This window comes from Patagioenas fasciata, chromosome 16, assembly GCF_037038585.1.
Source record: "Patagioenas fasciata isolate bPatFas1 chromosome 16, bPatFas1.hap1, whole genome shotgun sequence".
NCBI classification, from domain to species: domain Eukaryota; kingdom Metazoa; phylum Chordata; class Aves; order Columbiformes; family Columbidae; genus Patagioenas; species Patagioenas fasciata.
The window spans coordinates 3,094,863-3,109,646 of NC_092535.1; the positions used below are offsets into that span (position 1 = coordinate 3,094,863).

Here is a 14,784-nt window from a genome sequence, read left to right on the forward strand (position 1 = left end):
GGGACGCAGCTTTGGCCTCCGAAGGAAGGACAGAAGAGGCTTCACAACGTTCCATGCTTCTTGTGCTGTTCTCCTGCCCACAACTCTGCAGCCTCCACCTGATCCTGTAGTTCCGCAGAGATCCCAGCCACTCTACACTCAAACACGCTCCAACACCTTCCCATACAACAACCAAGACCGTTCCCGAACGGCCGATTAAATTACCGAGGGAGGAGAAAAGCAGCCCCAGCCACACATGAATTCAGCAATTTGCCAGGAAAGAAGAGATCCCTCCTCAAAGCCGGCACTTTGCTGCATCCCGTTTACCCCACGCAGAGCCAGATTCCAAAGACAGGGTGATATTAGCACCATGGTTTATTTGGGGAGGGGGCAGAGCCCTGGGGAAAAGCACCCTCAGTGCAGCAGTACAAAGCAGCCCCATGGAGTGAGGGACCACCTCCTAACACGGGTCACCCCAAAGCATTTCTCCCTCCCTCCTCCTAGAGCGAAGGGAGACGGCTCCATCCCTGGGAAAAGCTGGAAGGAGAGATCCAAGACGTGCAGGAACCTTCACAAAAGCCATTCTCGAGGTATCGGAGCAGCCAGCACGGAATCCAGGCAGGCGGGGGGGGGTTGGTCTCCATGTGCTTCTACTTCTGCAGAACCCAGGTCTTCCAAGAGAGAGGTCTTGCTGCCAGCTCTGTGCCCTCCCTTGTTTGCCTTTCCATAACCAACCCAAAAATTGCACTCCACACATTAGCCAGCAGTTATCCCAATTGATTACAATATAGATCTACCTGGGAACAGAAGGAAAAAAAATCCACCCACACACCATGGCCTGGCAAAAGATACTTTTTCCTGTGGTTCCCCCCTCCCCTCCGTTTATAAAAGAAAATTTAAAAAATAAAATTAGAAGAGCAGAGAAATCCTTCATGATAAGATTAAGGTCCTTGATGTGTGACTCTGTTTCAACATGCCCAAAAACTGTCGAGCTTTCTCCTGCATGAAAAGTTGGTCTCGGGTTCCACCACAGGCCACCGCTTTCCAAGCCCTGGTCATCTACAGAGAGAAAAGAAAGCACGTGTACACCACAGTTAATGGAGAGGACAAACACAATGTCCACTCCCTGTTCTAAAATACTACAAAAATATATAAATAGCTACTTGCTACCCAAGGGAAATAAAACCTCCCACTTACAAACACTCATCTTGCAAGCAGGAGGAACTTGCACACCACCAGCTACTCATCATAGCTGAGTAGTTTCTGGCAAAGGGAGGTTGTGTTCAGTGGTTTCCCAGGTGAATACTCGATTTCAGGACTACGCGTGTGCTCTTTCAGAGCTTGCCCTTACCTGGCTTGCAGCAAAAACCCCAAAGCACAAACAAGGCTCCTTGTGCTAAAGAGAATCCAGAGGGATGGGAGGAATTTAAGAACAGCTTTGGGATTTATTCCCAATCAGTTTAATTTCTGCATAGCCCCAGGTCTAGATTGGTCAAAGACCATCCTTACCAGCAATTTGGTGCCTTTGTTTTCAGCAGGGCTCTGCAGCTCACAGGCAGAGCTGAAAATGAGGTGCAGAAAGGGCACCCAGGAGGTGTTTTTGCATTCCAGGAAAACCCTTGCAAATCCTCTGATAAACCAGCCAAGAGACATACAATGCCCTGAACTGGAAATACCCGTTTACATGCACTGCAAAGAACCAGAGGTTGAGCTTTAGCATAGCTTATGGTAACGCCAGCCCACACAGCCACAGCACAGCTTGGGGCTGATTGATTCCGGTTCAGCCCCCAGCCAGGTGAGCTTCCTTAATAAATAACTGTCACTGCCAGCAACACCAGTCCAGTGCAGTAAATCCTGAGCGCCCAGTAACACCGCACACAGCTCTGCTGTTTCTGGGCAATGGGATTTCACTGCTCACCTGTACTCTGTCACCGCACTAGCTGCCCTCTGTCACCTTCAATTCACTCCAAAAGCTTAATTAATATGGATCTATTCACTCCCAGAGCAATACCAACCCTGCCTAGGACAGGAGGAGAACTGGAAGTGTTTGGGTAGGGTTTATTTTGAGAAGGGAAAGGAATTACTCTGGCTGAGGAGTATTTGTCAGGAGCAAGAGCTTTCACAACAGACAGCTCCAATCCAGAGACAGCTGCAAGCCCCATTAGTGAAGGCTGAGCCGAGGCTGCTCAGTGGAGACAACACTGTACTTGGGCTCTCCAGGGATCTGAAACACCCTCACACTCAGGCTCAGTTGCAGTTTCAACCCCGTCAAGGAGCGCATTTATTTCCATCCTCGTTCAAGCTACCAGAGCTCTCCCACAACTTGGCCCAAGCAAATATCTGCAAAAATCACCATCCAAATCCCCTTCTTTAAGCCACGCTGCCTAACAAGGCCGGGATACCCCTCTACCAGTGCACTCTGCCTGCAGACACACCAAATGGTGAAGGTTCTCAGGAGAGCACAAGAAACCATCTATGCCGCAGAGGGCATTTGTAAGCTACATGGACTCCAGCACAGCCCAGACGTGCTCCAGCGCAGAGCTGAGGCACAGGGTGCTCTGACACCAGCAGCAGGAGCTCTGTACCACCACGGGTTCAGGTAAACAGCCTATGGCACACAGCCTTCATCACAGCCTGGGAGCACCCTAAAAATCAGAGATGGGAAATAACCATTTCGTCTGGCATTTGTATAGCACCCCCTAGAGTTGCTTTGCGCAGAGAAGCAAAAAAGATGAGCCTGTTGTTGCCCACTTGTATGGGAATGTAGTGGAAGATTCGGCGAGGAGGTTGGTTATAAGTAAATACACTCAAGTGACTTGCAGCTGTCTGTAGAAAAAGCACATACATCACACTAATCTGTTTTACTGACCTTGTGTGCTTGATGAGTAGAACCTGTGTTAGATAACATAGGCCTGTGAGAAACCCTAGGCACCTCATCCCTAAGTCTGAAATTCCTGCTTTGTTGTGAGAAAGAGCGAGAGGCTTTGCCTGCCTGAAGGAAATCCTCTAAATTCCCTGATGGATTAGGAAAGGATGTGGATTCCCATGGGTAAGTCCAGGGCCAAACAAGCAGCCATGGGGCTTTGAGCCCCAGGAGGAAGCTGTAGCATGATGTCGCTGGCTCAGCATCTCCAAACCTGGGTGCAAAGGCAGGCCTGCCAGGACGTGGCTACCTACGCAAGAGCACACAGAGCTTCATCCCCTCACTCCTCCTCCTGAGGAGGAACAAGGGCTGCAGCACCACCCGCGTCCTGGCTGGGAGGGCAGTGCCTGCAGGGCTCACCGGTGCTGGTGGTCTGAAATGGCTCGGCATTTTCCTGTAGGACATCTTCTCTGGCTGCACTTGCACGAAGGCTCTGTTGAGCAAACCGCTGTCATTCTTCCTGCTCGAGGTGGTAATGTTGAGGGACCTCGAAAGGAAATTCACAGGCTGCAAAGGGGAAAAAAGAAAAGCATAAGGAAACAAGTTACCCCAACAGTGCTGATATTTGGCCAGACCAAAAGGTCAGCTGACAAATCCAGCCCGTCATCCACATTCACATGGACTGCCCAAAGGCAGCTGCAGATGGCAAAGCTCCCACTGCCACAGGAATTTTTTTTTGGAGAAGCCAGCTCTAGCCCTTCAACAGCGACACCTGAACACAGGATCTCTCACCTGGGCTCTTTTGAAACAGACAGTCTTGGGGAGGGCAGGCACGTTCTGTGTCATATCTTCATCCACAATATCCAGGGCCAGAGATTTCCGAACCTTCTTGATGGGACTCCTGCGCAACTGGGGGACACAGAAAAACAAGTGTTGGCATGAATCAATCCAGTGAACTTCCATCCTCATGGCCCAGAGTGCTCAGCAAGCCCACGTCACTCCAGGTTTGCATTGCTCCAGCATTTTAGGAAGGTGAGCAGCAGCCTTCCCCACCACAGGGCACGGTAGCTTCCAGAGCTCTCCTATCGGCACCCAGAGCCTCCCATTGAGAAGAGGAAACTCCTTTTAGTAAGAAAAGAAAACTACCAGGGCAACTGAGCCAAGAGACTCTGCACACCAGCCCACAGCCTTCCAGGAGCCCAACTGGCCACAGATGACCCAAGTGTGCCACAGGTCTCTCCTGCGGGTGAGGGACACGGCATCTCCTGCCATGCCCAAGTTCGGCATAAGCCAGGACACAGCTGGCTGTATTTTTTTAGCCGGCCTTAACCTCTTGTTGATTAAAAGGCAGCAGCCAGAGGCCAAAACACTTTGGCATCAACGGCAGGATGAACAAAACCAGCCAAGACACCCCTTAACAGCACATGGCAGCTCAGCAGCAGGTACTGGATGCAAAATCAGCTCACCCCTTGTTTCCTCTTCTGTTTCTCAGGCTTCACATCATCCTCAATGATAAGTTCGATGCCAGCTTCACTTCGGAGCACCTCTTTCAAGTCTTCTTCCAGGTGAGGCGTCTGGGGCTGGTGTGAAAAGGCAGGGAGAAAGCTCAAGACAGTCAAAATCTTTACGCTGGGCAGACTCATGAGTATTACATTTTGCTCAAGGGATAATGGGGTCAGAGGAACCCACAGTGGGGGGATATGCACAAAGATGACTTATTTACTTCTCAGCTGTAAAAGAGATGACCAGATTTCTTCTACCCTGACAGATTTACAAGATCTCCAGACATGAGAGGTGCTTATTAGCTGAAGCCCAAATGTGCCACTGAGAGACCAGCACGCACAGAAGGCCTGGGACACTGGAAACTCCCACCTCCACAAAAACCACATTAACAGACCCAGCTCCTCAGGGATGCCTAGGTAGGTCATGCCCTTGGTTTTCCTCCAGGTCATCAGTAGCCAAGCACTGCAGTCTGATTCAAGGGCAGTTTGGGGCATTTTTAGGTAGTTTACAGAGGAGCTGAAAGTCCTGTGGCTACTTACCATGACAAGGCCCCCTTCATTCCTCCCACCTCAGCCTGGCAGTATCAAACTGCACTTTGTTATGGCACAGGTAACTCGCTCACAGCTCCACTGCAAACCACCCCACGTCCTGTTTGCGTTTGTTACATTTCTGCCATCGGCAAGAGGGAGACCTGCCCAATACTTACCAAAGGTCTAATTGGTCCGTATTTCTCCAGGGCGTTTTTGAAAGGTGTGGGGGTGTGAGGAGTGTTGTCCACCACATATTTCTGATCTGGTGTGACAAACCTGGTAGCAAAAGTGGAAAACACAAAGGATCAGACATGGTGAAACCCACACAAAGTAACACACATCCTTCCAAGCCCTCTCACTACATGAGCTACCTGCAGAGTCTGATGTGGCAGCAAAAGCCACCTGCCTGGGCTGTTCCTGGGGTGTGAGCAGGGCAAACAGGCACTGAGGAGCCTTTAGCGGGGAAAACATCATTCAGATGTGCCAGCTATGCTGTTCCGCCCCGCCAGCTGCCAAGCACACCATCAGAAAGCGGCACAGCAGCTCCAACACCAGTGACATGCAGCTCTGCAGGCCAGCACTACTCTGAATGCTTCTGCTGGCAAGTCTGCTCAGGCCCAGCCTGGGCTTGTGACAGTCACAGCTGGACCAGCAGAAGTTCTGGGTAAAAATGCACCTAGAGCAGCTGAGCCAGTTCACACTGCCTGCATGGGGAGCTGCTCTAGACCATGCCAACAACAGGGAAGTTTTGCTAGCACAGCCAGCACCCCCAAACACTCTGCTGCTTCAGTTTGCCAGCAAAACACCCCCTGTGCAGAGCCCTCTTCTCACCTGGGTAGTCATCACCCTGGCCTGCCCCTCCGATCAGGCAAAGCAGAGGGTGCAGAACTAAAGGGATGGACCTGACCAGCTCCTGCTGAGGAAATCAACCCCCTTCCCTGCTGGCACAGCACTCACAGCACAGCACCAGCTCCCAGACAACGACGTGCACAGACAGCAGCAGCACACCCAACAGCTGAGCACAACGCTGGGCACTTGGCTGCAGCCCCAGGTGGCCTCCACACCTGCTCCCCGCAGCTCAGAGAGGAACTGTCTTTGCAGGGGGAAAAAAAAACACTGATTTAAGCAAATCCCCAGCCTGCTCTGCCCTTCTCTCAGTAGTTCCAGTACAAGTACTGGGGGAGGTATGTTTGAATTGTATCAGGAAAAGGATGCTGTTTGAATTGGATCAGGAAAAGGACGCTGTTTGGGTGGCGATGGAGGAGAAGGAGCTAAGGACTTACGCTGAGTTCTTCTGCAGCAGAGGAGTCTTATCCCTGTGCAGAGGGGTGGTGACAATCACCTTCTGACTGCACACAGGTGTGGAGGTCAGAGATGGGTTCTCCAGTTCTAGTGTATCCTGTTTGGTCCAAAAGTTTAAGAACTACACAGCACAGGAAAGAAGAAAGAGAAGACACTCAGGCATCCCAGCAGAGTATCACAAGTCATTACTTTTTCCTAAATATGGGGAAAAACCTGAAGTAGGGACTATCTGCCCAGCACAAGAGGGATCTGTCACAATATAAACCACAACTCTTAAAGGCTCATACAGTCCTGTACACAGACACACACGTTAAAGTTGCCAGAAGGTGCCTCACACTTATAAAGATCATTCAATTCCCACAAGGGGTGAGCTGATATGACTACAAGCAGCTACAGGGTGAGAGAGAAGTCTCTCCTTGCACTGGTCCAGATGGTGAAGTAATGCCAGCCCACCAAAGGTCAGTTCTGACCTCAGGTTGGCAAATGTGAGGGAAACAACAGCGTACAAGTTAACAGATTTTGCATTGAGCTGTCTTCTGTCTGAACTGAGAAAAATGACAAACTGTCTCATCTCTGCTAGGATTTTACTTCATGGCAGCTAATAAGTGACAACTTTACTCCCACAAGGAACAAAGTTTGTACCCAAGAACCTATCGGGAGAGAGGAGCTCTGTGTGTTACATTCACTGGTGGCTGAAGCTCAGCCCAAGAGGCAGGACATGCTCTTCGCCTTCTCAGACTCACTCCATGCTTTCCAGCCTTTTACACTCTGCAGAACTGCACATTTCAGGTCCTGCTCTGATTTCCCAGCTCTTGCTGGCCTTGCCTTTGATAAACACCTGAACCTGGGTGTCAGACTTCCATGTGCCACCCAGGGCTGGAGAAACAGCACAAATTAAGGCCTGGAAAGCACAGGTAGACAGGGCCTGAACAGCAGCACAGCTGTAGGAACCGTGATGGAGAACACAGCAACACAGCTGCCTTTATTCTGTTTTACAGACAGAACTCCCCATATCAATCCACGAGACACTAGTGGGTTTCACCACCATAGTGCTCCACGATGATCTATGCTGCAGACCATGTGTCCACGTATGTGTGGACACTGTAAGAGCCATGACAAAGATCTTGAGTCCCTTTTGGAACAACGACAAGCCCAGGAGCTTTTTCCTAAGCACAGCAACTGCACAAGGCACGTGCTGCCAAGTCTGCCTGCATGATTTAAATAGAAACAAACAGGGAAAGCCGCTTTCTGCTGCTGCCACTCCACTACCACAGCTGGGGCAGCAATGCCCTGGGGACAGCAGCCCCATGCTCTCCGGTGATCCTGGAGCAGGCAGGCATGTGGCACTGCATCCCAAGCACGAGGACATACCCTGCCCATCACACAGGGTAGCTGGGCTCCAGCAACGCTGCCAGAGGCAGACACAGGCTGTTGCTCCCACAGGAAAAGCAACTCTGAAGACAAGCAGTGCCAGAGACCAGCTCTGAGCCTTGTTTTAGCAAACAGACACACTCTGTGTGCTGGTACTGCCTCATTGAAGGGAGGAGAAATACAAAGCTGGCAGAGCTGATGGGGGATACATGGCATTAAGGCAAGCAGACAGAGCACTAACACGCTTATTAGCTCATTATCAAGCCCAAGCAGAGGAGCACAGACGTGGCTCTGCCATTGTTCCGTACCTGAGATGGAGAGAAGGGCAGTGTCTTGACAGGGGTGCTCTTGGGTGTCATGCTGTTGCAGGAGTCAAGGAAGGACAGGCTTGTGCTGGTGGCATTCTCCGTGACGGGGGAGAGGGAGATCTTCCTCTTCTTCTGCCTCTTCAGCACGGAGGGCGGCGTGCCAAAGCTCACCTCTGCATGCGGAGAGATGGGGATGAGCTCCCCCTTGCTGCTCTTGCTCAGGTCGGAGATGGTGTGGCCGTCCAGGCGGTACTCGGTCACGCTGGGCAGGGATGGGGTTGGTTTGCTGGGGGTTTGCCTCACCGGGCTGTTGCTGCCGCTGCTGCCAGCGGAGCGTTCCTCAGGCAGGTCAAACTGCGTCAGATCACACCACCCGTCGAGGTCCTGCACGCAAGGGAAACCATCAGAAGCCGCCCAAAAAGGAAAGCTGAGCAGCCAACTGGTGCAGACACAGAGATGAACTGAGAGGTGAAATGACTGGCTCTGTGAGATTGCACAGGCTTTTGCAAGGAGTCTGGCAAGGAGAGCTCAGACCCTCCAGCACAGCTGAGAGCAGAGCAGAGCAGGGCACGGACCCAGCCGAAAGCTGCCGCCTGAGCGCAGGGCAGATTTTTCTATTTACGCAAGGTTGGTTTCCCCAGTTCAGTTCACAGCACAGCTGCACAAACAGCTGCACCCCCACACTGGGGGAACAAAACAAAAAAGCAGCTGGGGATAGGGGCTGAATGAAGCGACTGTCACCCAACACCAAGCCACAGACTTGGGCACAGCAGTACAGCTGGACACAGGGCTCTGCTGTAACCTGCACTGCTGGAAGACTAAAAATAACCGGAGGGGTTCAGAGATCAGCTGTTCCAGAGCTCAACCCCACCAGTACCCAAAGCAGCACGGAGCAGCTCCCTAAGAACCCACAGATGGCGTAACTCTCTGTCCTCTCACACATATGCAAAGCGGATCCTTCACGAACAATCAGCTCATCGGGAAGCATGGGGGCTAAAGTGACATTTCTCTCTGATGGCAGCAAAGTGCTCTGTAGATTCTAGCCAGTCTCCAGCCCTGGCGTGCCTCCATCACCCTGGGGCCCTCAGCATTGCTTGACTGGCCCAAAATTATTCATTTCAGCAAAGCCACCTCCACTGAAAGCAAATGGTGGTGCCATCCCAGTGTGAAGGGCTCTGTTCTACACAGTACAAGTGGGTCTGGCCTATTTCCCAATCTGTCCTGTGCTATCCCATCCCATTACAGGAGGGAAAGGAAAGCTCATGAGACCAAATTGTTACAAAAGGGAGAGCTGGGGACATGGGTTGACAGAAGGTTTAACATCAGGCTTGCCAGTGTCTACAGCCTCCCACACCAGCAGAGCCCCTGCACAGACACCCATCTCAGGGAATGTGCATCCCAGAGCAACACTGGCAGAGCTGGAAAGGCCAGACCCAGCCCTGGGAAAGGGACAGTGCGAAACCAGAGGCCAGTGACAGACCCAGCCCTCCTTGGGATGCCCATGGTGACAAGCAAGGGAACCAAGTAAATTTACTCAAGGGGAAATCACAGAGATCATTCTCCCTCCGTTAGCTGGAGGAACAAGGGTCTGTTACTCACAGATTCAATCATGTCCAGAGCTTCATTGTAGTTGGCAGCTTCGACCACCCATTTGTATGGCGACGTGACAAGTGAAGAGGCATCCTCAAGCACTGCATCATCTGGCGTCCCCTCCGCGTTCTGTTCTACCAGTTCGGCAGCCGGCAGCTCCGAGGGTAACTCCTGCACACCCGTCACTTCCTCATCGCTGACATCCTCTTCCTTTATTTCAGAGACACTGGCTGGCTGGTTTGGCAGGACAGTCTTTATGCATAGAATAAAGGAAGTGCGGCCGTTAGTAGAAACCAAGGGAACAATGTCAAGACCTGGGGACAAAAAGGAAGGGTCCCTGGCCACATTCAGCTTCACCTGCTCTCCTAACAGCCATTCAGTTTGTTTTGGTCCCTGTTCTCCCTCCCTGCTCTGTCTCACATACCATCTGAGTAGGAGTCCATACATCACAACAAGCACAGGACCATTTAATTAAGATTTCACTGAACAGTATCCCAGAAGAAAGCTGAATGAAGGCTGAGCAGGTAGCACTAATTCTGCACTTCCTACTTTCCAAGAGCCTGCCATTGAAAACGACATGCTTTCTTCATGAAAAAAATAATTGGGTGTACTTCCCCTGCTTCCTTTTCCACAGAAGAAGACGACAACATCTCTTCACCATACCCCCCCCACTGTCTGGGGCAGCCTCCTTCTCCCACCAGGAGCAGTAAAACAGAGCCAAAATAAAAAGAGAATTTGCAGTCTCCAAGACAGACCTGATGCTGCGATTGGCAAAATAACAGCACTAGCAGACTGCTGTCCTCCACCCGGATAACCCACCTGGGCTCACACCACACCTCCCGCTGCTGGAGGGAGAGCTCTCCCAAGAGTTGGTGTCTTGGGGGGAGGCCCAAACCGTCGGTGCAGACACCAGGCTGCGGCAAAGGCAGTGTGTGAGGCAGCAGAAGGGTGAATGAACAGCTCTGATATGCATGAGCAGAGCAGGGCACTGACCCAGTTGCCTGCTGCAAGTGTGCTGGTGCAGTACCTGGTTCCCTGCTCTGGTTCGACTTTGGCTCTCCTTGTCATCCACCTCCACGAGCAAGTACAGAGACTTGGACTCCTTAGTTTCATTGAGGAAGCCTCCCGTGTCCACCTTCCGCTTGATGGTGGAGTTCCAGTGATTCTTCACAGCATTGTCAGTCCTGCAGAGAAAGCAGAAGGAAATAGAAATCACCATTTACATCAGCTTTACAGCACAGCTACCAGCTCCTACATGCTCTCCAGCCATGTCCCCTGAGCCCAACACATAGATCTCCACGGGCCACCCAGCTCTGAAGGCACCAGCAAGCAAAGAGGTCCTACCTCCCAGGCAGCAGCTTGGCGATCTCTGCCCAACGATTCCCCAGGACCTTGTGGGCCTCAAAAATGATGCGATCCTCCTCCTCTGTCCACGAGGACTTCTTCACCTCCGGGTTCAGGTGGTTATGCCAGCGTTCCCGGCACTGCTTCCCTAACCGCCCTTTCAGGTGCTTGGCTATCAGGGTCCATTGTTTGGTGCCATATTTTTTAACCAGTTCAATTACCTTTGAAGAGAGCAGGAAGGAAATAAGGAAATGGAATAAAGGAGGGGAAGGTCAGTAGAGTCATCTCCAGGTTTTGCTCTTCACCTCTCTTGCAACCAGGTAAGGGCAGAGAGAGAAAAGCCTCTTCGGAGAAAAAGCTGGAGGGATCCAGCACTGACAATCAAGTGTAACAAGACTTGTGATAGCAACTCCAACTTTTCCTCTGTACTTCAGGATGATGTGTCTATCTGAGCTGGTCCCTCTCAGCTCACTCTGGAACCAGTAGAGAAACAGGCTCACAGCAGTCATGATTCACCCAGCCAACCTCAGACATCCACTTCAGGCTGTCTGCTGTGGCACAGGAAATGCCACTGCTATTTTTCTCTTAGGTCAACATGGCCAGGTCAGGTGGAGATGTGCCAGCAGGCAGATGAATTAATTCCCTTTTCTGCTCTCTCCCTCGGCAGCCTGCTCTAGCAACACTGTGTGAAAGGGAGGTGTTTAGCTAAAGAAGCCTCAACCTGCTTGTCATGACCATGCTGCATTAGTCTGTTCACAACAGGCCAGAATTACCCAGAGTTTGCAAGACCTGAGGGTGTGACACCTCCATCCTCTCTGCAGACAGCCACAGCCCAATGCTCTGACCCTCTCCTGCCCCACCTCACCTTTTGGTCCTCCTCTTTGGTCCAAGGGCCCTTAACCAAGTCTGGATTCAACACCCTCAGCCACCGGTATTGACACTGCTGATCGCTGCGGTTCTGGGAAAAGGAACGAGAGTAGCTGTGTGTTAGTCCAGAGGCTCAAAAAGCCTCTGGAGAAGCAGCAGTCCCGTCCCCCCCGGCTGTCCCACAGAAAACCTGCAGGAGCACACACAGAATAGAGACTAGGGCACAAGGCACAGAAGACAGGGACAGGAACCTCAGCTTCTCATCCCAGCTCCAACAGGCTCAATACAATGATGTCTCCCTGCTCTGAAGGAGCAACTTTCCACAGCCCAGATCTGCAGTCACAGAACCCAGTCCCACAGTGCAAGGTGCTGTGCAGAAACAGACAACCAGCATGCTGAGCACAAGAAGCTACATGCAAACACCACGATTTCCCGCTGGGAGAGGGGTCACTTACAGGAAAGTGACTGGCCAGGAACTTCCAGTCATTCTGCCCATAATGTCTTACTAACGTCTTCAGCTGCTCATCCTGCAAAGAACAAAGACATCACGGTCACATACACAGAGGCAACATGAGCCACAGGCACCCCTGGGTTGACAGCACCAAGAAAAAAAGCCAGACATTTTGATCAGTCACGAAGGTTTCTTTGCCTGTCTGCGCTCAGGGGAGGAAGGTGGCTCACACTGTCCTTTAGCAGTGCTCCAGTATGTGGAACCCAAGTGGAACAGCATGTTTGGTTCCGGGCTCTGTACTCAGACGAGCTCATACAGTGAGTACAAAACAAGAGCCCAGCTCTGTCCCAGTACAATCTGCTTCAAACCCTGTGGCCAATCCTACCTCCTTATCCAGCCCCAGCAAACCCCTGACCAGACAGTCCGTCTCCCAGCTTGGTCACTGCTTTTGCCCAGCCAAGAAAGCTGACCGGTTTCAGTGTATCACCACTTGTCCCATGGTCTACAGGCTTGCAGTGCTGCTGGGCTCTACAGCACTTCTTTCTGAACCCCACTGTAGCTCAGGTTTGCTGATGTACAGCTCACAAAAAGCCTATTATAGATGTCCTTGTCTGTGTGCCCCAGCTGGGCAGAGGCATGAAATAATTCCATGCCAAAAATGAGCCCAAGGCTTTAATTTCTGCACAACGATCACCTTACTCAGTGTTCACATCCCAGGGGAGACAGGACACCTTGTAGTTTTCACACAGCAAAAAGGCAATGAAGGGAATGGGAGAAGGGAAGAAAATATCCCAACTAATATCAGGCTCTCAGCCAGGATGACTAAGCCATGATCCCAACAGTCTCAGCTCTCCTCGGTTTTGCTACAGAAAAGGGAGGACATTTCCACGGTGTGACTGAGCTTGCTGGAGGCCTCAGCCATCCCTCGGAACCCCTCTTTGCTCACAAGAGAGCTGTAGACACCTCACTCAAGGCTCAGATGCTTAAGCTAAAGCAGCCACAGGTCTTACTCCGCAGGCCGTGCTTCAAACTCACTTGAACTCCCCATTCACATAAAGACCTTGGCTCACACCAGTAAAACAGATACACCGTCTTCTTCAGGGGCAAGACATCAGGAGGTGGTGTCACCAAGCCCTGTGTGCCAGGCCAGAGGCTCACCCCACAGGACCTGCTCTCAGCAAGCACCAGGCTCTCACTCACCTCTTCTTGTGTCCACTTGACTTTGCACCTGCCGTCCCGCTGCTCCGGCACGTCTGAGTCGGTATCCTGGCAATGCAGCTCATCCTGGTCCTCGCTGAAGAGATGGAGAAACAAAGATGATAATCTCTACCTCTCACAAAAATGCAGCAGAGGAAGCAGCTTTCACGGAGCAGAGCAGAGCTGCAGACCTGCACCGAGCCCTGACACCCCACAGACGCCCACTCAGACACCCCCAGTTTAAAGGGGTCCCTCTGTTTTGGCCTCCCAGTACATGTTAGCAATTTTTATCATAGAATCACAGAATCATTCTGGTTGGAAGAGACCCTCAAGATCATTGAGCCCAACCATAACCTAACCGTGGAACTAAACCATGTCCATAAGAACCTCATCTATGCACCTTTTAAACCCCTCCTGGGCAGCCTGTTCCAATGCCTGGCAGCTATTTCTATAAAGAATTTTTTCCTAATACCCAATCTGAACCTTATGCTGCTCAGAGCAGGGGAAGGAGCATTTCTCTTGATTCCTGCACCCTCCTATCCCCCGGGGAGCTTTTGCACCGAGGGACTGGCACCATTTCCCTCCCATACCCCATCCCGGAGCAAAGAGAAAGGGCGCGGAAAGCAGCGCCGGGAGCTCTACACATCACCCCGGGCCTGCCCCGCCAACCCCCGCTCCCGGCTGCAGCCCTTAGCGCGGGACCCGCCGAACCGCCAGCCCGCGGGTGCGGGGCCGCGGCTCTGCCTGCAGCCCGCCGGAGAGCGGGAACGGGCCGGCCGGTGCACAGGAGCCTCCAGCAGATCCCCAGGGCTGCCCCACACCCCCGTTCCCCCCAGCACCCTAGCGGCTCCGCACTCACCCGCGGCTGCGTCGCGCCATGGCGGGGCCGGGCAGCAGCGGCGGCGCTTTCCTATCTCGCGCCAACGGCGGCCCCCGCCCGCGCGGGGCCGGGCCGCGCATGCGCGCTGCCGCCTCCCGCCCGCACAAAGAGGCGCGCGCGGGAGGGCGCCCGCCCCGCCCCCGGGGGGACCCCGATCCCCCCCAAACCAACCGCCCTGGGCCGGGACAGGGGGTTCCCCTCCAGGTCACCTCCAGCCCTGCACAACCCGCTGCAAAGCCCCCCTGGACTAGAATGTACCAAAAACCCCTGGGGCCGCAGCTTTGCTCAGCTCTAGGATGGGTTTTCACTCAGCTCAGCTCAAGGATGGGGTTTTTGCTTTGCAGAGTTCTAGGACAGGGCTTTGCTCAGCTCAGCTCTAGGAGGGTGAGGGAGCTGGGGCTCTTGAGCTTGGAGGAGACTGAGGGGTGACCTCATGAATGTTTATAAATATGTAAAGGGTGAGTGTCAGGAGGATAGAGCCAGGCTCTTCTTGGTGACAAGCAATGATAGGACAAGGGACAATGGGTACAAACTGGAACACTGGAGGTTCCACTTAAAACTGAGAAGAAACTTCTCCTAGTCTCCTTCTCTGCAGACAT

At 52.5% G+C, this 14,784-nt stretch overlaps 1 protein-coding gene across 1 annotated transcript; it reads right to left on the reverse strand.

Moving 5' to 3' along the window:
• Positions 1-336: 336 nt before the first annotated feature.
• MYBL2 (MYB proto-oncogene like 2) lies at positions 337-14,265 on the reverse strand. Its single transcript, XM_065849758.2, has 14 exons — positions 14,165-14,265; positions 13,309-13,402; positions 12,113-12,184; positions 11,656-11,748; positions 10,791-11,011; positions 10,474-10,630; positions 9,456-9,698; positions 7,857-8,240; positions 6,159-6,298; positions 5,052-5,151; positions 4,309-4,422; positions 3,635-3,751; positions 3,263-3,409; positions 337-1,038 (listed from the first exon to the last, which is right to left on the reverse strand). Exons 1-14 carry the CDS (start codon positions 14,263-14,265, stop codon positions 910-912), a joined length of 2,112 nt encoding a protein of 703 aa, XP_065705830.1. The 3' UTR covers positions 337-909.
• Between the last annotated feature and the right edge of the window lie 519 nt (positions 14,266-14,784).